This window comes from Lipotes vexillifer, unplaced genomic scaffold (assembly GCF_000442215.2).
Source record: "Lipotes vexillifer unplaced genomic scaffold, Lipotes_vexillifer_v1.1 scaffold253, whole genome shotgun sequence".
NCBI classification, from domain to species: Eukaryota; Metazoa; Chordata; class Mammalia; order Artiodactyla; family Lipotidae; genus Lipotes; species Lipotes vexillifer.
Window position 1 is genome coordinate 2,899,043 of NW_006780322.1, and position 22,404 is coordinate 2,921,446.

Genomic DNA, 22,404 nt, shown 5'->3' on the forward strand with positions numbered 1-22,404 from the left:
TCCCTACAGTCTCCCCAAACTTGACTGTTATCACTTTTTTTTTTTCTAACTTGATAGAGATAAACAGAATCTCATTATTATTGCTTGATTTAAGTCTGAAGGCCTCTTTTATAACAGCATGTAATTAGGGCTGTTGAACTTAGGATGGGAAGTTTCATAGCCAAGCCTGGGTGGATGGGCGCTTGCCCACTTCCTTGAAAGGCACTCACTCCCGGAGTCATTTTCCATCTGAGAGTCCCTGTCTTCCCATCTCTCACATAGAGCAGAAATCCCTGCCACCCTCTCCTGCCATTCTCTGAAGCCTCATTAGCAGTGCCAGGAGAGGGGTGATGTTCACAGTTGTGAAATGGTACAAAAATTTAAGAGATGGGGCGTTCACAAAAGATCTGCAAAATCTTGTGAGCAAAAGTCACGGTCTCTTTCCATCTCTCTGGCTCTTGAGACGAAAAAACTCCAGCTGTTTTCAGCAAGAGTGGATGTGAAGATTAGGCCACTGGGCCTCAGCCCAGGTGCTGCAAGGACAGATCTGATACGTGGGTCTGTGGCCCGGCTCCCAGGTGGGTGTCACCTAGGTATCTTTCAGAGAGTTCTCGAGGATAAAACCAACCAAGAAGAGTTTCCAACAGGGAGGGTGCACCTGGACCTTGGTATAAATTCATTTCTGTTTTTTTCCCCCTTTTAGATCTGCCTGCCCCTGGCTGAGCTACAAACATCGCTCCATCAGGGACAGCCTGGGTTCTGGTTCCGACTCTGCCCCTAATTAGCTGGGAGACTTTCAGTTTCTTTAGGCTTCTCTTTCCTCATTAGTAAAACTAGTGAGTTAGATTAGAAGGTCTCTGTGGCCTCTTTCATGGAACTGTTGGATCTTAGAGCTGCCGGGGCCTCATGGAATTCATGGAGAGGAAGCCCGAGGGCCAGAAAACAGGGGACCCAACTCACCTGTGTCTGCAGAGACACCTCTCAGAGGGCCACCCCCTTGGGTTTGACTCACAAGTCCACTGAGTTACAGGGGGGCAAGTGCTTTTGAGGTTGGACCCTTGTATTCAACAGCAAGTAATTTCATTCACTTTAACACAAACATTCGTTTTTCAGACTTTAAGCTCTTCAGGGCCTAAAAACCCAGGCCTTGCCCAAAGAAATCCACCAAGCTATTCAGTCTCAGTTTTAAAAAGCATCTTCAATTTTTTAGGGTGGATGCTTTAAACGTTCGTTTGGGTGGATATTAGAACTCATGGGGGAGGGTAGGTAGCATTCGGTGTTTGTATAGGGAGAATGAGTAAGGAATTGGGGGTGGGGGCGTGTGCTCCAGGATTGGATATGAAATGGATCTGAATAAAATGAAAAATCTCTCCCTCTTAACTCAAGTTTGAAAGGCTTACAGTTTTAATGGGCTGTCTGCTCCTGTGCAGATCCTGGTGCTAAGAAACCATGGAGTGCTTGCTCTGGGTGACACAGTAGAGGAGGCGTTTTATAAGATCTTCCACCTGCAGGCTGCATGTGAGATACAGGTGAGCAAGTTCCTCTGGGGTGTGGGCCCGGGAGGGACCCTGACAGGGGCCTGGGGGCAAAGGTGGCAGCCCCATGGGCCGTGATTTAGGGAGACCTTTGAGTGGGGCCCTCTGAAAGCCTCACCCTATTTCTCTGCCTTGGCACCACGTGATTCTTCTAAAGTTTCACATTTGGAATCGGTTTTGTAGCTTTAAAATTTTCTACCGCCATTGTCTCACAACCAGCACCCGACTCTTGGGGCTCAGTGCTCAGGAGGGGGAGCTGCCTGGGCTCATCAGAAGGACAGTGGGAGGAGCTGTACTTCCCATGCTCCTGTATAACCTGGGGTGTACCTGTTACCTCTAGCTGTGCCCCCACAGACACCACACAGGTAAGTCTTCTTTCCTTTCTTTGTATGGAGAAGGGTAGTTTGCAAAGACCATGAATGTGGTCAAGTCCAGCAAGAGAAGTGGAAAGCAGGCCAAAGTAGAGTGTTGACACGGCAGGCCTGACCCCAGGGAAGCCCCAGGGTGATGTCCAGGGAGCCCATGGTGAAGTTCTCCTAACTGGTAAAGGATGAGATAGAGGGTGGTGGGGGGGGGGTGTCAGTAGTCGTGGGACCCCTAGAAGAGTTGATGGAGAAGCAATAGGAAAATGCACATCCTGTAGTTTTATCAAATAACCAGGTAGTGTTGGATAAGCCAAGCATATGCTCCTGCCAGTGTGGCAAGCCGTCAGGTGAGTGGGGGGGGTCTTGCACGACTGACTGGGCTCCATCCTTCAGCCTGCGCTCTGTGCTCTTGGGTCAGGCACTTGCCCTCTGCAAGCCTCCATTTCCTCAATCTCAGACCTGGGTCTAGAGAGACCTTGTGAGGATGGCCTTTCAGACAAGGAGAGGTGTTGCCGATGGTATTTTTAGGACTCGGTTGACAGAGGGAGAGGCTAGCTGCTCCAGGGTGAGTCGGCTCTTTGCAGGGCCCTTCTGGTGTCCCATCTGCCCTCTCCTGGCTGGCCTGGGAAGAGCAGTGCCCCAGGAAGACGGCCCGCCCCTCTCTTGGCCGTTATGGGGGAAGAATGGGATAATCCCAGAAGCATCACTAGTGGAGGCTCTACAAGTGGGACCTTTCTCAGTGGTTTATGAAGGATATGTTGAGAGGACAGTGATGAAGAAATGTTAGAGGAGGTGGTGTGAGACCCTCCTGACTCCCCATCCCCCATCCAATAATGCTGACCCTGAACTCTGACCCCTGAGTGTTGTTAGAACCTGGCAGAGCCTCTGATATGCCTACTTTCCCTTCTCCACATCTGAAGAGTTGCCCATCTTTCTTCTGAAGAAGAGGCTTCCATGAGAAAATATCTCATGAAAAAGAATGAATAGAGAGAGGTTCTCAGATGTCCCCCCACCACACGGTGGTGTGAAGGATGCCTTCCCCAGGCTCCAGATCCCCAGAAATGGCCACTGCGCAATTTAAGCAAAGGGAGGATGGCCATCTAGCAGCTGGGGAGATGAAGGGCAGAGCTGCCAGCCACTTTCCTGGGCAGCCCCAGCTGCTTCTCTTGGCCCTGTCTGCTGTCACTTTCTTTTCAGTCAGGACTGGTTTGGTGTAACCTTTTAAAAGCGCATCAGGCGATGGGGACAGATAACCCCAGGGAAGCGCCAGTGGATTTATTTTAGCAGGTGGAACAGGAAGGCTTCTAGAGGGTGAAATGAAGCTGGAAGTTGTGGGAAAAAAACAGGAGAGATTGGACCAAGAGTGTGGGTGGATTAAGGCTCGGAAGAGCCCAGGTACGGCAGGCTGGCAAAGAGGGTGGGGGCTTCGACGGACCAAGGGTGTGGGTGGATTAAGGCTCGGAAGACCCCAGGTACGGCAGCCTGCAGATGCTGTTGGGACTGCAGTCCCTGGAAGGGTCATTTCTGGTCAAATGACCAGCACCGAAATTCTGTTTCCATCATGACTAGTGTTCTCCCTCAGTGGCCTTGGCAAACAAGCAAATGCGTCCATGGTCATTTCAGCGGTTCAAGGCTAAGAGCCTATTCCATTCTCCTGGGGACAGCGTTCTCTTTGCTCCCCATCAGTTTGGGGTTCCAGGAAACTGGGTCATCCTCTGCTGAGAGAGGCAGCTCCCTGCTCTGTTCATAGGCAGATGAGAAGCAGCTCAGGCAATTCTCCATCTGCTACCCATCGCCATGGAAACGGATGGGGGAAGGGGGAGGTGAGAGGAGGCAGCTCTTGAAAGGGTGTGGGCAGTTTTCTCTGAAAGACCAGTCTCCAGGGGGTATTGCTTCTCAGCCTTTCATGGTAAAACCTCAGAATTTATTTATCATAAATGTTTCTATGGCACTCTGTATGCACCAGGTGCTGTTCTAAGTGGTTTACAAATATTACCTTAAATAATCCTCACGAGGTAGATACTATTTTCATTTTACAGATGAGAAAGCTGAGGCACAGGGAGGGTAAATAGCTGCCGAAAGTCACACAGCAAGTAGGTGGCAGAGCCAGGATCCAAACCCAGACAGCCTGGTACCCAGGTCCTATGTCCTAAACACTGCATTGCACTGCCTCTCAGGAAAGCAAGCGTCGGTGGGAAAGGTCAGCTGTCAGGTTGGGACCTCTCTTCAGGGAGCTGGCACTTCAAGTCAGGGTTTCAGGGTCCCAGAGCTGGAGCCCTGCCTTGGCCAGGTAGGGGTCCAGGATGAACTTGGTAATTGATCAACCAGCTGAGATTCACTACCTTTGAGAGTGCGTTTCCAGGTGCTCAGCCTCAGTGCCAGGTGTGAGGGACTTCAGAATTAGAAAACACGGTCAGCAGAAGGCAGAACTGGGACCAGTGAATGAACATAATAAAAAGGTAGATTTCAACTCAGGGTAATCTATATCAACTCACTGTAACCCTTCTAACATTTGGACAACAGTATAATAGGCTGCCTTCCCAGGCACGGAGCTGACCACTTCTAGGGATACTAGACAAGGACTCATTTTTGGTGAGAGAATGGAATAAAAGGCCTCGAAGTCTCTATATTTGTAGGGTGTGGAGTCATCTTTTTAAGATAAAAATGGAGGCTTCCATAGGACACATGCCTTGGATGAAGGGAGCGTGGAAGTGCTTGTTCTTGCTTTCTCCTCGTCACGGAGTGATGGGGGTCACCTTGGAAAGGCTGCCTGGCTGACCTCTAGGAAGTCTCACAGGGGCCACATGTTACACTGGTGAATTTAACACGCTCTGGAGTGTGTCCAGGATCCTCATGTGTTCATAGACCTGTGTTTGTCAGCAAGCTACCCTGCATTCTTTTCATTTTCAGTGAAACCATAACTGGCACAAAAACTGGAACACTGAAAGTTTATATAATCAGAGCCATTCCCCCATAACAAGCAGGTTTCCATGGGATATCAAATATTAATCAGAATGCTGGGGTCTTGATGTGCAGTGTAAAACTCCAGCTTCACTACCTACAGTACTTGGAAAGCACCATCTCTCTCTGGACTTACCCAGGAAGCCAAACCATGACCAATTATATCTGAGTGGCAGATACAGGGAGTAAATAGAATGTGCTTTTAGATGAGCATGGAATTAGAAAATAAGATTAGTTGGATTCATGAATGTTTTTAGGATCGTTCTAAAATTGCCTGCTTTATACACACACCACTTGCCCTAAAAGTCAGAGTCCGTTGCCTGTAGCCACCTGGATTGTCCCCTCCCCGTGGAGCCTTGACAGTGGGACAAACGCTGTAAGTCTTCTGGTAAAAGCTTCCTAAGGCCTACACAGTGCCCGGCTGTGACTGTCAGCATTTCATGTGTCTCCTCTCTCTGGGCTTCCTTGACTGGCTAACACCATCATGGATGGTCTTCTGCCTTTAGACCTGTTAATTCAGCCCAACATGCGGCTACACTCATATTTCACTGGCCTAGAAGGCAGCTTATTTCTTTCAAGTGACTTTTTTTTTTTTTTTTTAAAGGGAAATATTCCAGACATACAGAAAAGTGCAGAGGGTCATATAATCGACACCTGCTACCAACCAGATTTAACAAGTATCAATGGCATTTTCCTCTGGAAGAAGTAAAATATTACAGACAAGAATTGAAGTCCCCTTTTCTCATCTTCCCTCCTTCCCCAGAAATAATCACAATTTGCGGTTGGTCTGTGTCCCAGGTAATTTTTCAGTACTCTGCATTGTGTTATTCTTAAGGTTTAACACTTGCTATGTCCCCCTAAGAACTGACATTAGGAAAGAAATACTAATACCGCTTTCCCTGGAAATGGGCACATGCCCTACAAGTTTGGAGGGGCTTTCCTCTGGGAGGAAAAAAACCAACTACAGCTCAGTTTTCCAGACATTTCTGTTTCTGGTCTTCCCCGATCTCCATTCTCTGTTACACAGAGGAGCACAGGTACACGCGCAGGGATGTGTGTGTACACGCGCACACACGTGTGTGTGAGCTGAGCGTTCTCTGCCCTTTGCGCAGGTGTCTGCTCTGTCCAGCGCGGGGGGCGTGGAGAACCTCATCCTCCTGGAGCAGGAGAAGCACCGGCCTCACGAGGTGGGCTCCGTGCAGTGGGCGGGGAGCACCTTCGGGCCCATGCAGAAGAGCCGGCTGGGGGAGCACGAGTTCGAGGCCCTCATGAGGATGCTGGACAATCTGGTGAGTCTCCTGCCGTTGTCCTCCCAGGCCAGTCCTTTGTGGCTTAGCTCCCCCCAAACCAGTCAGTATGAAGCATTCGGTGGGCGTGAGAACTGCCAACATCACAGTTAATTTGTTAAAGCCCCTTGATCGGCCACTTGACTTAGAATTTGTGGTCATTCTAATAGTAGTTGAGTTTTCTCAAGTGGTGGCCTTTGCCACCCCTTTTCCAAGCGCTGTGGATGTTATCATATCTGCAGGGTGCTCTTTAGAGAAGGGGTAGGAAGCCCTTGGTTGGTATGAGAGGTGGTAATCCAGCAAAACTCAGGACCACAGAGCCTCTCTCATATTGTAGCTTTTGTTCACTCCTCTTTTGCAGTTAGTTCTGCCTTTCTTTCTAATCTCATGACTTTAACGCAGAAAACACATAATGCCATTAATTTCCCTGTTCCTGGTGAGCAGCATTATAACAATATCCTTTTGTAACGAATGAATCAATCCATCAGGTAGGGCGTTAACTGGTATATGTCCAGGAGTGGGCTTTAAAGGATCCAAAGAATTATAAGACGTCCTTCCTTCTGGAGCTAACAATTTAATTGATGATATATGACGTAAATGTGAGACAATTCAAGAATAAGAAGAAAGCATATACAGTGGGGAGCTAATTGCAGGAAGAGACTCTGACTTCTTAGATTGCTCGAACAAGCGAAGATGAAACCTACCTCTGTGGCATTTCTGTATCATTTACCTCCCCTCCCCGTCACTGCTACTACTTTGGACCCTCTCTTTGCTGTGTCTGGGTCATTGCAATAATCAATCCTTTTCTTCTGCCCTCAGTTCCTCCAAATCACTTCCACTTTATTACCAGGCTGAGCATGAGGGTCACTTTATAATGGTGAAAGGTACACTCCACAATGAAAGTACAACTCCTGTTAACATGTGTGTGAGTAACTATGCCTAAATAAAGCACCAGGACCAAGTGGTTTCGTGCAGAAATTCTTTCAGACCTTTAAGAGACAGGCTATTCTTATGCCATTTAAACTGTTGCAGATAAGAGTAAAAGAAGGAAACCAAACCATAACAATTATAACACATTCAGACCAATCTCACTTTGAGTTGATGAAAAATGCTGCATGAAAACTAGCAAATAGTATCCAGTATAACATTAGAATAATAATACACAATAACCAAGTGAGGGCTCATTCCTAGTATTGAAGGATGGTTTAATATTATGAATCTTTTACATATATTTCATGATATCAATGAGTCAAAAATATAAACCTTCTGATCTCACTTTGAGATCAAAAGTTATTTGATAAAAAATTAATATTGATTTATAAAAATAATAGCTGTTAAGTAGGATAGGAAGCCATTTATTTAACATGATTAAAATGATTTTTTTCTCAAAACACGCACCAGTATCATGGTGAAACACTAGAAGAATTTCCATTAAATTTTGAAACAAAACAATGAAAATATAATGAGAAAATAATCCTATTTGCAAATGCAGCAAAATCAAACTTTAAGCAGAACCCCTTTAAAGACAACTGTAAAATTTTACCAATAGACATCAGAGAAAACCTGAAATCAGTGAAGAGCTATAATTTATTCTTGGTTAAAAACTTCAGTAAGGTAACTTTTCCAAATTAATCGATAAACTCAATGTAATTTCCTCAAAAGTGGGGGAAGGTATAAGGACTGAGCAAAATGTTCTTTCAAGTGAAATTCAGAATGGCTCAGAAAATCCTATAAAAAGAAGAGTGGGGCTTCCCTGGTGGCGCAGTGGTTGAGAGTCCGCCTGCCGATGCAGGGGACACGGGTTAGTGCCCCGGTCCGGGAAGATCCCACATGCTGCGGAGCGGCTGGGCCCGTGAGCCGTGGCCGCTGAGCCTGCGCGTCCGGAGCCTGTGCTCCACAATGGGAGAGGCCACAGCAGTGAGAGGCCCACGTACCGCAAAAAAAAAAAAAAAAAAAAAAGAAAGAAAAGAAGAGTGATTACCACCACATGGTAAAGTGTGATAAGGCTTGAGTCACTAAAGGGTGGAGCACTAGTCCAGAATGCACAGGCCAATCAATGCTACAGCTTAGAGAATCCAGAAATAGATCCCGAATGCATGAAAATTTAACACAGGATAAACAGCCATCTTATAAATCTGTGGGAAGAAGATAGACTGTTAGCCATTTGGGAAATAAAACTAAGGTGGATTACTACCTTGTGCTTTCAACAAGATAAATCCCTGATTTGTCAAAAATTTAAACATGGAAAGGAAATTGATATAGGTATTTAAAAACATAGATTAATAGTTTTAATGCTCTTGTGTTGGGAAAGACCTTGTCAAGCATGGCAGGAAAGTCTGAATTCGTGATGCCAAATATTAACAGATATGACTACATTAAAATTCAAAATTTGTATTTTTATAAACCACCCCACCCACCATGTGAACAAAGCTAAAAGACAAAGTATGGGGAAAATATTTGCAACATCTGTGACAGTCAAAAGATTCATATCAGTCTTCCCTGGTGGCGCAGTGGTTGAGAGTCCGCCTGCCGATGCAGGGGACACGGGTTTGTGCCACATGCCGCGGAGCGGCTGGGCCCGTGAGCCATGGCTGCTGAGCCTGCGCATCGGAGCCTGTGCTCCATAGCGGGAGAGGCCACAACAGTGAGAGGCCTGCGTACCGCAAAAAAAACAAAAACAAAAACAACAGATTCATATCTTTACTGTAAAAGGAGGTATTACAAATCAATATGAAAAAGATGACCATCACAATAGAAAAATGAACTGAGAACCCAGTTTACAAAGGAAGATATTCAAGAGGCCATTAAGTGTAATTAAAAATATCCAGTCTTACTAGTAATCCAAAAAATAACAAAACAAAAGTAGAGGATATTACTTTTAACCCATCTGATTGCCAAGGATTGTTTTTAAACCTCATCAATATTCAGTGTGGGGAAAGGAGACGAGAACTGGGAACTCCAGCATAATTGGCCGGAGTGTAAATTGGCCCAGTGTTTTGGGAAGACGGCATGATAAATATATAAAAACTTATACTGTGTTCCCTTCGACTCAGTCATTTTCATTACTAGGCACTTAATTGCCTAAAGAAAAATGTGTAAAGATTCTCATTTCAGGGTTGTTTATAATATTTTGAAAATAAGTGTCCACTGGTAATGGTTAGATAAATTATGATATGTCCATTCACTGGCATATTATGTAGTTGTTTAAAGGTTGCTGTGTATTTATAGGTTCAATAACATGAAAAAAACTCCAAGACACATTGATAAGCTAAAAGCAGCTTATAAAGCTGATTATGTAGCATTATTATTTACAATAGCCAAGGTATGGAAGCAACCTAAGTGTCCACTGATGGAAAAATGGATAAAGAAAATGTGGTACTTATATATGATAGGATATTCAGCCATAAAAAGGTTGAAAGTCTTACCATTTGCAACAATATGGAGGGACCTTGAGGGGATTATGCTAAGTGAAATAAGTCAGAGAGAGAAAGACAAATACTGTATGATCTCATTTATATGTGGAATTGAAAAAAAACCCTCAAAAACCAAAAATCAAAAAATTCATACTCATAGATACAGAGAACAGATTGGTAGCTGCCAGGTGGGAGGCAGAGAGAAATGGGTACAGGGGTCAAAAGGTGCAAACTTCCATATATAAAATAAGTAATCCTGGGGATGTAATGTACAGCATGGTGACAATAGTTATTAATACTGTATTATATATTTGAAAGTTGCTAAAAGTAGATCTTAAAAGTTCTCATCACAAGAAAAAGAATTGTAACTATGAGAGGTGCTGGATGTTAATTAGACTTGTGGTAATCATTTCACAATACATACAAATTTTTTTTAATTGAGGTATAGTTGATTTACAATGTGTTAATTTCAGGTGTACAGCAAAGTGATTCAGTTACACATATAATACATACAGATATTGAATCTCTATGTTGTACACCTGAAACTAATGTAAAGTTACATGTCAATTATATCTCAATTTTTTTTAAAGCTGCTTATGTGGTACAGTCCATTTATATACTGTTTTATATATATTATATGATGCATTAATTATGTAGTCTGTATATTTACATACATGCATTTGTATATGTGTGTTTAGAGAGATGACTGAAAGGATTTTTAGTGGTTGTCTCTGGGGATGAGATTTTGCATAAAACCCACTTTTTCCTTATGTTTTTTATATTGCTTAATTTTTCTACATGGCTCTGTACTTTTTTTGTAATCCACTTTCTCTTTTTTTCGGTACGCGGGCCTCTCACTGTTGTGGCCTCTCCCGTTGCGGAGCACAGGCTCCGGACTTGCAGGCTCAGCGGCCGTGGCTCATGGGCCCAGCCGCTCCTCGGCATGTGGGATCTTCCCGGACCGGGGCAGGAGCCCGTGTCCCCTGCATCGGCAGGCAGACTCTCAACCACCGCGCCACCAGGGACGCCCCAATCCACTTTCTTTTTAATGCCACTTGAATTTTTAAAAAGATGACAGGCAGAGCCGAGAATTGCTCCAGCAGCTGTTAAGATTTCCGAGTGTTCATTCTGAGTAACAGTCCACCTTTGGGGGACATGGTCTTGTTTAGGAGACAGGGATGTTCTTAAATCAGAGTTAGGGCTCCCAAGAGAAAAATAGTCAAGAAGCCTCAGAGCCGAGGAAGGGAGGGCTACTGTTAGAATCAGCTGGGAAACTTTTTAAAATCCTGTAACCCAGATGCACCACTGTCCAATGAAATGGGAAACTCTGAGGTGAGCCCAGGCATCCACATTTTTAAGGCTCCCGCATGATTCTGTTATGTTGAGAACTACTGGACCAGACCAAAAGCTGGAGCTCTGTCTGGTCCACAAGATTCTGGGGACTTTCTCATCCCTGATCAGAGGGCTTGTTGGGGTGGAGGAGGGGAGGGTTTGGGGGACCAAGACAGGGAACAATTCTGAAATACACCAAAGGTGCGGCAAGGCCTGGGTTGTATTACAGAGATTTGGGGTTAAACGGAGTCCTTTAGATGGAAGGGGGTAAAGCGTGTGAGCGGGCGAGCAGGCATGTAACTGACCATTTTTCCCATCACATGTGGTTCTATTTTTGTCCTTTTTAGGGTTACAGAACAGGCTACACCTACCGCTACCCCTTTGTTCAAGAGAAAACCAAACACAAAAGTGAGGTGGAGATTCCAGCCACGGTCACAGCCTTCGTGTTTGAGGAGGATGGCACCCCAGTGCCCGCCCTGAGGCAACACGCCCAGAAGCAGCAGAAGGAGAAGACCCGCTGGCTCAACACGCCCAACACCTACCTGCGGGTCAACGTGGCCGACGAGGTCCAGAGGAGCATGGGTAGCCCCCGGCCAAAGACCACGGTAAGGAGGGCAGGGGGGGCTCCGCTGGGGAGATTGGGGTGGAAGGAGAGTGCCCGGCTACCTGTGTGGGCTAAGCCACTTTAAAAGGGAAACAGCAAACGTCCCGTGGGCCAGCAGTAGTCCTGTCTCCCGTTAAGGCTTCCTATTGGGCATCTGGGAGCAGCTTCTCATGCCTACGGAGCAGATCACCTGTTTCTTGCACCCCTATGCTGAGGTTTTGGTCCAGAGGGTGGCTGGACCAGGTCACTCCCAGCAGCATGAAAGCTTTTTGCTCCCATATCTGGAAGGGGCTTCTGGGAAATTCAAGGGAGGGGTAGCCAACATTTGAACTGACCATCTGATGCAAAACCAGAAGGTGCATGGGGTACTTGCTTCTATTACGTTGTCCACTCCCTTTATAACCCTCTTCTGTAGAGAGTGCTTGCTTTAGACATTAGATGTGTGAGACCTGCCCACAGATTGAGTTTTTACAAACTGTATGCTCTTTTCCTCTCTCTCCCTCATCACACACCCTGGCTCTTAATTTGATTTTCACTAACAAAGTAGATGGCAGCCAAATAGAATAGCTCTTCGTTAAAAAAAAAAAAAAAAAAAAAAAAAACCCCCTTAACATCCATGAGTCATCTAATACTACAACACCAGTGGCTGCCTGTCTGTCAAAGCTGGCACCACGGCTCTGTCCCTCCTCTTAAGTGTTCTTTATGGCCATTGATCTGGGGCCTTTCTTTGGTTGCTGGGTCATTTGCTGCCCATCTCTGCTCTGGGAGACAGACATCAAAGAGGCCCAAGAGGAGGGAACGTGTTTGTCTAGGCTTGCTGACTTGCACGTAGGCTGGTCGGCCCAGATCTCATGGGGTGGACCACTAGGGTGGATGGTGAGCCATATGCCTTTGCCTTACCCACCGGGCCTTGTGTGTGTTCAGTGGATGAAGGCCGACGAGGTGGAGAAATCCAGCAGTGGCATGCCCATACGGATCGAAAACCCAAACCAATTTGTGCCTCTGTATACTGACCCCCAAGAAGTGCTGGACATGCGCAACAAGGTAAGGTGATAGCTAATTACCTCCCATCTTTTCTCCCTCAAGGGCGTGGGGGGGGGTCCCCAGGATGCACCTGACTTACCAACATCCCAGATGCCTCTTATGGAAAAGAAACTACCATTTATTGGCCATATTCCAGGCACAGTGCTAAGCGCTGTGCTTTTGTAGTCCTGTGTAACCCTCAAATAGAGAGGTGCTAGCTTTAGACATTAGATGTGTCTAAGAGACCAGCCCGCAAATCGAATTTTTACAAATTTTATGCTATTTCCCTTTGGCTCATTTTCAAGATTGCAAAATCCTTTGTGTTTATTTCTCTACCTTTGCTTTACAGTTCACTCACTTATATTTCTAATGTTACTTTAAAAACTTAACTTTTAACAGACCACCTTCAGTAGGTCGGGTATGTTCCCAGAACAGTGTTTCAGTGTGTGGTCCTCTGAAGGGCAGATTCCTGGGTCACTCCCACCCCTCCTCCCATGGGACTGAGATTCAATATGCACGGGGTGGCCCCCCCAGGAATCTGTAGTTTAAACCAATTCCTCAGGGACTTCATAGGAATATTACAAATTGAGAATCTCCCTCAAGGATCTACTATGCCTCATTTCCCTCTTCATCTCAATGACCTGCTCATGGTTAATGAGAATCTGGTGTTCTACATAAACTTTTCATTCACTCCGGAGCAGACGTGGAGACAGACTGTCTCAGAGTGGACGTGATGCGTTACATCTGCACCCCTGGGCGGCCTTTCTAGTGTGCCCTGGGGATGCTCCCTGCCAACTCCACACCCTGATGCTGGACAGCTACCTCACTCTCTCCATCCCTTTCTACACAGATTCGAGAACAAAACCGACAGGATGTGAAGTCGGCGGGGCCTCAGTCCCAGCTGCTGGCGAGTGTGATCGCTGAGAAGAGCCGAAGCCCGGTACAGCAGACGCTGCCCTTGTCTGGAGGGGAAACGTGTTTGCCTTCTGGGTCTGCAGTGCCTGGGGCCGGGCAGCAGGACCCCTGAGTCCTTATATGCCCGCCTTCCCCTGTGATCTTGGGCACTGGTGTTCTTTCTGCAAAATGGATGCTGTGAGGACTGGGGACAGTGTCTCATCGCCCCCCATGGGCGCTAGGCAGGGGAGAAGCAGCCCAGCCTGCCCACGGGAGTGATGCGGCTTCTATGCCTCCCCCAGGGAACTCCCCTCTGCCCTCTGTCAGTCCCACAGAGTGACCTCTCGGGAGCGCGGCTGGCCTCTCCCAGCAGCTCTAGGCCTGGCTGCCCCGAGCGGCTCTGGCCTCTGTGCGTGGAAACAGCACCGTCAGGCCGTAGCTCTGGGAAGATGCTCACAGGCTCTCAGAGGGTAGACGTGTATATAAGGACTGGTACTCCTACAGGATGGGAAGGGGCAGTGAGTTGCCCACACAAACACACGTAGAGTTAGAAAATATAAAGTTGTTCCCCTGCTTGAGATAGAACAGTTTTTGTTTAGTGCTTTTAGCAAAAGGGGTGAACGTCAACTTCTGGCTTCTGTTGGAAATCATTGCTGCTCATTGCAGAGTAGCAGTGGCATCTTCCTTAGCAGTAAGGGCGGGGGCAGGGGATACAGGGACCATTCCTCTCTGCGGAGCAAACTGAGGTGATGTCATGATTGAAGATCAGGCTGCAACCCACCAGGTGGGTGCCCCTTGGCCGGGGAAGTGTGAAGGTTATGTCATCGCCTCCACCCCACCTCAGCTGAGCCAAGACGAGGAACATCAAACGTGCTACAGGGTCAAGGATAGAAATACCCCACGATAACGGGGGGGGGGGGGGGGGGGGGGTAAATACTATGATAAACATTGTTAAAAACTCTGCCATTTATACCGAGTGCTCTCCTTGGAGTCCCTCTTCTTGGGATCCTGGTCTTGGACTCTTTTGAACCCCATGATTCCTTAAGATAGGCCCAGTGCTGCCTTCTTTTGGAAGGAGCCCTTGGGCCCATCATCAGAAGACTTGATGAGCCAGAGACAGATGGCCTGGAGTGTGTGGTGTGGGCCAGCTGCCCAGGCTCACACCCCCGACACACACACTTTCTTTGGCTCCTTGGCTCCAGAGCACTGAATTCCCAAAGGCCGAGATGAGGTTGCTGAGTTAGGATAAAGGACTATGGAGTCTGAGCTGTCCCGAGCTAGAGGGATCAAAGGATTCCCAAAGCTTACACAAGGCCCAGCTGGTGAGCTCCCCAGAGCCAGGGGCTCCCCAGAGGGGGTGAAACACAGTGATTTTGCCAATGTCCCTTCAGGGACCTACAGTACAGGCGGGTTGAATATCAAAGGTTCAGGACCTTGGCCCCCTTGTTATTTATGACTGTGTGCAAAACAGGACTAACAGTTTGGACTGAGAATGCCAAAGCCACTGTGTGTTTTGCATATGACTTACTGCTAGGTGCTGTGGCTTGTGCTGCTGGTGCGGGATGGTGGGGTGCATGGTGGGGAGCGGCTGGCGTGGCACTGGTTGAGCCAATGCTTTGCATGCTGGGTTTTGGCTGACTGACTGTGGGCCGCCAGCTGTATTTGCACAGTGACGGCTTGCAAGCGTCCACAGTAGAGATCGCAATAAAGCTGTGTCTTCCTTCTGCTTGGGAGCATTCTTTGATTTTATTTCTGGGGCAGAGGGAGGACCCCCTGCGTTCATCCAGGCAGTTACAAAGAAGCCGGGTCTGGGGGGTGAGGTGTAGCCGTGGGACGGAGTGAACAACCCCTACCCCGAGGCCCCGAGCTGTTGCCATGGAGCTGCATGCCACGCTGTCGCTAGCAAGACCAGTGGCAGCCCCATAAGTCTGAAAGGAAGCTCAGGCCTGGGCCCCGACTGCGGCGTTCAGAGAGCGACACACCCTGTGGTTAACTTTCAGTCCACAGAGAGCCAGCTGATGTCCCGGGGCGAGGCGGATACCAAAGACGAGGCCGAGGAGATAGCACCCAACCCCTTTAGCCAACTCACGGATCAGGAGCTGGAAGAGTACAAGAAAGAGGTGGAGAGGAAGAAGCTAGAACTCGATGGTAAATAACCCCCGAGTTGGTGCTTCAGGACCTCCCAGGCGGAGGGGAGAGCTCGGGGCACCCAGAGAGGCAGCAGAGCAAACCATGGTCCTCACTCCCTGCCAGCAGCCCTGGACCCCCTCCCTTGCTGCCTGCCAGGGCCCCCAGGGCTCAATCCAGCCTTGTCTCGCTTTCCTTTTCAATCTTCATTTGCTTCTCTCTGTCTCTTCTCTGTTATGTCCTCACTTTGACCTTCCTGCTCCATCAGCAAATAATATTTTTTTTTTTTTTTTTTTTTTTTTTTTTTTTTCAGTACGCTGGCCTCTCACTGCTGTGGCCTCTCCCGTTGCGGAGCACAGGCTCCGGACGCGCAGGCTCAGCGGCCATGGCTCACGGCCTAGTTGACTTCCTTCCTTCCCTTCCCAACTTTTGTGTGATCTTCTAGAAAAAATTTTGCGGTACGCGGGCCTCTCACTGTTGTGGCCTCTCCCGTTGCGGAGCACAGGCTCCGGACGCGCAGGCTCAGCGGCCATGGCTCACGGGCCCAGCCGCTCCGCGGCATGTGGGATCTTCCCGGACCGGGGCACGAACCCGTGTCTCCCACATCAGCAGGCGGACCCTCAACCATTGCGCCACCAGGGAAGCCCAGCAAATAATATTCTTATCAGCATGATTTTGTTAATCACAACAATGCCCCTCATGGCTTGTGCCTGACAGTTACACGGTGCTGCCGCCATGACCCCACTGACCCTCTCACCTGGGAATAAGGAGTTAATCCGTGAGGAGTGCTTAGGATAGTGCCTGTCAATATGGCCTAGGTCAGTAGATACCAGACAAATGTTAGCTGTAATAATATGTTCATTATAATAGTGATCGTAATTACTGATGATCTATCAGATGTGGTATAAACCGCTTAGCCTGGCAATAAGAACTGAGTCCTTTATGTCAGAATCTCAGTCGAGCCCATCTCTCCATGCTGACTCCTAAGTAGTCATACTCTTGATAGCTTGTTCATGCCTTTGTCCCTTCCTGACAGAGTTTCTCTTCTTGGCTAGCCTGATTCAGTATTATCTACACTTCGGCCTCTGTGGTAAACCCCCTCCAGCCAGGAAGCCCTCTCTGTGCCCCACATGGAGCTGTCCCTTCTCTTTGCTTCAAGTGCACTTGGGGTCTGAGACACAGAATTCAGCTCTTGGTTTTGTCCACCAGGCAAGGCTTTCATTCCCTCAGGGCAGGGCCCCCTTCCACAGCCCCCGTCCTCACCCAGAGTCAGCCATCTTCCTATGAACAAAGGCACTAGAAGAATCCTCGCTGGTTTTCTTGGAGTTAGCTTGCTTGGAGTTCTCGGTGCCAATCGAAAAAGTAGATAGAAAAATATGGTGCTCTTTGTCTCTAGAGATTGTTTGGACCGGACATGTAAATTAGACAAATAATCAATAAGCTACATGCAAACAAATCGTGGGCGGGGGTTCCCCTGCAGTCTTGCTGTCCACATCAGGGGTAACAAAGTCCATCCAAAGAGGTCCTGTGATGGAGGAAACGGACTCCGACTCCTCCTGACTCCTCCCATTTACCTCCCCTAGGATGTAGCAGAATTTTTTTTTTAAAGTTAGCGGAAGCAGCTAACTCCAGCCGGGAGAAATGAGGACCAAGCCGAAGAAAGCAGTTGTTTTAAAGCACTCTCGGTCTGCCCACCTCTCCTCTCCTTGACCTCTGTCCTGAGCTGGCTTTCTGTATTTTCAGGAGAGAAAGAACCTGCCCCTGAGGAGCCTGGCTCACCTGTAAAGTCTGCACCTGCTTCTCCAGCTCAGAGCCCAGCCGCGTCAGAGACGAAGAGCCCCGTGGGCTCTCCCTCCAAGTCTGTGGACGGTGAGTCGAGCTGAGCATCCGGGAGGGAGGAGGCGCCTCCGCAGGCCGAGAAAGGGGTCTGCATAGAGGGTGGGCAGGTATGCACTGCAGGGCACCTGCCTTTCAACAGGTGCTGCCCTCCTACGGGAGACTCTCCCCTCTGCTGTTTCTAGGGAACCTGAAACAGGGGTTACCAACTTTAAGCTTGTTCCGTTCACAAGCTGTGACAATACACCTTACAGGTTAAGCCGAGTCTAAGCAATGCTGAGTAAGTTAATGATTGACCCACAGCCTTCTCATTTCTCACTCAGGCCAGGTTGGCTGATGTGCCTTTCTAGACGCACCAGCCCAGTGCTCAGACTTTAATGTGCACAGGGATCGCCTAGGGATCTTTTTAAAATGAAGATTAAAATGTTAAAATGAAGACACAGTAGGTCTGGGGTGGGACCTGAGACCCTGCATTTCTGGCAAGCCCCCAGGTGAGGCTGATGGTGTCATTCTCAACCTTGGCTGTACATCGGGATCATCTGGGGAGCTTTACAATCCCTGACGCCTGCCGGGGTCCCACCCCAGCGGTTTCTTAGTTCAGTGGTCTAGGAGTGGGCATGAGGGAGTGCAGCCTGGAGTTGTAAGATCTCTCCAGGTGAATCTAATGTGTAGCGCAGGTGGAAAACCACTTTATTCGATACTAGTTTAGAGAACTGAGTTCTAGGCCCAACTCAACTGTTGATTTTAGAAAATCAGATAATCTCCATGCCTCAGTTTCCTTGTCTGTCAGGTGGGGCTACTAATATTTTCCCCTTTTAAGGTTCCTATATATATAAGGGAAGGTGTAGGTGAAGACATACTTGGAAAGAGTAAAAGCCTGATGTAAATATAAGATCTAATTATGGTTATGATTAATAATATACATAGGATGGATAATAATATGATAGTCCAAACCTCCTAGATCATGCAAGTGTCTTTAATGAGCTCCTAGAATTGCTCCGGGGCATGAACGCTCCTCCCCTGGGGCACGCCACCCCAACTATGAGCCCTCACCAGGGAGGGCTGAACCCCAGGCAGACAGTAGCAGCTGGGTGTCCTGATAGAACCTTCCCCCTCCTGGGTAGAATGGCCACACGTGTGAATACAGCTCGAATCCCCAGCCCTGAGCTCCCTCCGTAAGTGAACTGCTGCCTTGAGCACAGGCCCAGCATTGGCAGAGGAAACCTATCTGCTTGAGGCCAGAGCCCCAAGTGGATGTCCCATGACTGTGTTCATTGTGTCTCATCGTGGTGTTTTCAACCTGCCTCCACAACATCTTCCTTTCTCTTCCCATTGGTGCCTTCATCGAAGGAGTTTCCTCCGATTCTGAATACTTGTCTCTGTAGTAAGTATAGAGAGGCTGTTTACTAACTCACTCCAATATGTGCAATGGGGGAGGGAGGACGTTTACAAAGGAAATATGTTGCTCCTCAGTTTTTTCTTTTGCTGCTCACAACCCTGCCTTCGGGAGGTTTCCTGACCATAAAAGTCATCACCAATTCCACATGTGCTGTGCGTGGTTTAGGCATCCCTCTAGGATAGACACACATAGGTCATACCCGTGCACTAACACACTCCCGCACTTGCATGGGACACTCCACCCACAGTGAACGGGCCTTGGGCCAGCTGCTGGACGCCCCCTTTGGCGGAGGGCTTGTGGCCCTCGGGAGCACATTTGCACCCCCCCCCCTTCCTACTGCATGGGCCCCTCTAAGGAGCCCATGACCTCTTCTAGGGAGAGCCTGAACGGCCTTGGGGACCAACTGCCTTATCTGCATGCAGAGAGCACCCGGCCTGACTGCAGTCTGCAGCATCCCTGCACCAACTGCAGGAAGGCGAGCCCACTGGAGAGGAGGCTGGTGGCAGGAGTGGGACAAGGGGTGGCAATTCCATTTGCTCAAGGGGCTCTTGGGAGCCCCTTGGAGTGACCTCTGCTACTCAGTGGGACAGAGCGGGAGAGGAGAGGGGTGTGAGGGGTGGGATCACTGCTTTCCCACTGCCTGACGTCGTTCCCACTGCAGCAGGATTCCTGCTTCTCTCTGGCCCAAATCTATGCTCCATGGAGAGGCACACTCTAGTTGAGATGTTAGAAAAGAATCTTCCTGTAACACAGGCAGAGCTGGGGAGCGTGGACCTCCTTGGTGCCTTCCCCGTGTGAAGAGGCACCAGTTGGAGCTGTCTGGGTGACCGGTGTGAAGTGGGGCTGGGTGGCCTTGGCCAGGCTGCCCATTGGCTTGCCCAGCTCCGCAGAACAACAGGGCTGACCCCCCGAGTAGCATCTTCACTTTGACATGTAGCTCACCCATTAGATCCGGAATGACTTTTACACCATTGGTCCCCATGCTCTCAAAATCCTCTTGTGCTAATTCACCTCAATGTCACTCCTCATCTGTCTCCCTGACTCCTACCCCCTCAGCCTCTCTGAAGGAGTCCTTCTAGTCCTGTTCCTTCACATCTGGCCGTCTCTGTCATCACCTTCTCTGTTGACTGGCTCCTGGCTGTCCCTGTCCCTGCTGACTCAATCCCCCCATGGGCCCCTCAGGAGCATTGGTTGTGCCTGCAAAGAAATAGCCCTGCATTCAACATCAGAAGATCAGCTGCGTCACTTACTAATTTAGCCACATCTCGAATAAGTTGCATAAAAACACTGCAGGATGGGGGACTAACGTGAATCCTTGCCTTTCCTAACTTATAGCATTGTTATCAGGATAAAGTAAGTTCATAAATATAAATGGACCTTGTAATGCGCTTTCATAAATGAGTTCTCATTATGTACTGTGTTCTCAGGATTGTGAGAGATACTACGCTGCTTGCTGTTTTAAGCCACTAAGTTCTGGTGTGGTTTGTTACGCAGCAGTAGATAGCTATTAAATCATAGTGCCTAATGAGAACTGGTTTATGGAAGTTAGTCCTTCTGTGGGTTGACTGGGCTCAGCGGGTGGTTCTTCTGCTTCACTGATGTCAGCTGGGGCTGCAGTCATCTGGGTGCCTGACTAAGCTAGAACTTCCAACATGGTGCACTCACGTGTCAGGTGCCTTGTCAGGGACAGCTGGAAGGCTGGGCTCAGCTGGGACAGTGGAATGGCTGGGCCTCTTTCTCTGTCTCTCTGTCTGTCTGTCTGTCTCTCCATATAACTGTAGGTCCTCTCCATGTGGCCTCTCCATCTGTGTTTCCAACAAGGTAGTTGGACTTTACACATGGTGCCTCAAGGCTCCCCAAACTACAGAAGCAGAAGCTGCTGGGCCTTCTTTATTCTTCGGCCTCCGGCTGGCTCAGTGGCACTTCCTCTGCATTCTGTTGGTTTCTCCAAGCCACAGGGCAGCCCAGATTCAGTGTGGGAGGGCACCACAGTCAAGTGTAAAATTCATATATTGGTGGTAGGTTTAGAGAAGGGCAAAATCGTTGTCAAATGTCAAGGGAGGCTGGAACCAGACCTTGGGGAGATATATGCTTGGACTGGCAGATAGGAGTAGAGTGGGCTGTCCAGGGAGTGGGCATTTCTGGAAGGGGACATCGGAGGACTGAGAGACAAGTGTTTGGATGCTGAGGGATAGTGGGAAATCCAATCTGAGAGGTAGGTACCCAAACAAGCTCAGCATCTCCCTACCAAAGCACCTCCCTTCCTTCTCCAGCCTCTTCAAGCCTTTCAGCTCTTCCCAAGCCACAAGGGTGTGGCTATGGACCCAGGCTGCCAAGCCCAGTCTTGCTCCAAATCCACTCTCCCTATTCCCCTCTGCTTCCTGGCCACCATCCTTGGATAGAGCCCCCGATTAGCCAGGCTCTACCCCATTCCACCCACCCTACACCTGTCTCCTACTCCCAGAGCTCAAAGTGCCCCATCTAGGAGAGAAAGCCAGTGGTTCGTCTTAGGAGATGCTAGAAGGTGAGTTCGCTTCTGCCGCAGCTCCTGGAGCCCTTCAAATAGCCGAAGACCCAGGTAGTTGTGACCTTAACTGTCGTGGGCTGTTAACAAAGGAGGGATCTGGGCTCTCAGAGCTGGTCCTTGATACTTTCCTTACTGGGGCCCAATAAGTTTTTATTTCTAGAGCCTTGACTGCTGCCCCTTCTCTTGGCCAACTGCACCCTACAGGGGTCTCTGTCCCCCCGAGCTGAGGGAGTGGTGACCTCGATCTGGAACCCGACTCCTCCAAGGCCCATGGCGCCTCCCAGCCCCACGTTCTGTTTGCTGGTGCTCTCCAGACGATTCATGGTGCCGGAGCTCTGTGAGATGCTGATGACATGCCCCGTGTGGACTTGTTTTCTGGCTGGGGAGAAGAATCCTGCTGTGCTCTCCTAGAGCAAGCCAGCAGGGGCTGCGGTTGCAGATGCAGCTGAAGGGGCGGGCGTGGGTGAAGGCCACTGCTGGGGCGAGGATGCCTATCACCACAGGGCAGGAAATGGTACCTGGACAGAATGTGGTGGGGTCCTCTGATCCATAGTTGTGTTCGTGGAGCTAGAAGGCAGGTAACAAAATCATCTGAGAGGGTGTGACTTGAGAAACACGTCCTCACGGGTCATCCAAGTGAGGGGCCATTGGAGGTACAAGAGCCCAGGTGGCCAAGAGTGGGAACAGGGGAATAGGTACAGGAGACAAAGGCCAGCATGCAGGGCTCCTGTTTGTTTACAAGGTTGGGTCCAGTTCAGCGTAGAAGGCTCAGGCTGGGACAGACAAGAAAGAAGATGAGGTATGGTGTTGGCTTGGTTAGAATAAAACCATTCACACATTCATTTGTTTGCTTATGCATTCAACCATTCATGGATTCCACAACCATTTTTTGAGTACCTCCTATAAGCTAGTCACCTAGATAATTAAACACAGTCCTGTCTGATTTATTTCAGTTTTGAGGGGAGAGATAGGCATAAAAAAGAAGTGATTGTGGGGCTTCCCTGGTGGCGCAGTGGTTGGGGGTCCGCCTGCCGATGCAGGGGGCGCGGCTTCGTGCCCCGGTCCGGGAGGATCCCACGTCCCGCGGAGCGGCTGGGCCCATGAGCCGTGGCCGCTGGGCCTG

At 48.8% G+C, this 22,404-nt stretch overlaps 1 protein-coding gene across 1 annotated transcript in view; it reads left to right on the forward strand.

Moving 5' to 3' along the window:
• Positions 1 to 22,404, forward strand: part of ADD2 (adducin 2) — a 107,243-nt gene that overhangs the window by 82,569 nt on the left and 2,270 nt on the right. The window contains exons 8-14 of the mRNA XM_007453402.1: positions 1,410 to 1,508; positions 5,953 to 6,129; positions 11,219 to 11,476; positions 12,400 to 12,519; positions 13,349 to 13,438; positions 15,393 to 15,540; positions 17,263 to 17,388. Coding sequence (XP_007453464.1) covers positions 1,410 to 1,508; positions 5,953 to 6,129; positions 11,219 to 11,476; positions 12,400 to 12,519; positions 13,349 to 13,438; positions 15,393 to 15,540; positions 17,263 to 17,388 — 1,018 coding nt within the window. The remainder of the gene's footprint in view (positions 1 to 1,409; positions 1,509 to 5,952; positions 6,130 to 11,218; positions 11,477 to 12,399; positions 12,520 to 13,348; positions 13,439 to 15,392; positions 15,541 to 17,262; positions 17,389 to 22,404) is intronic.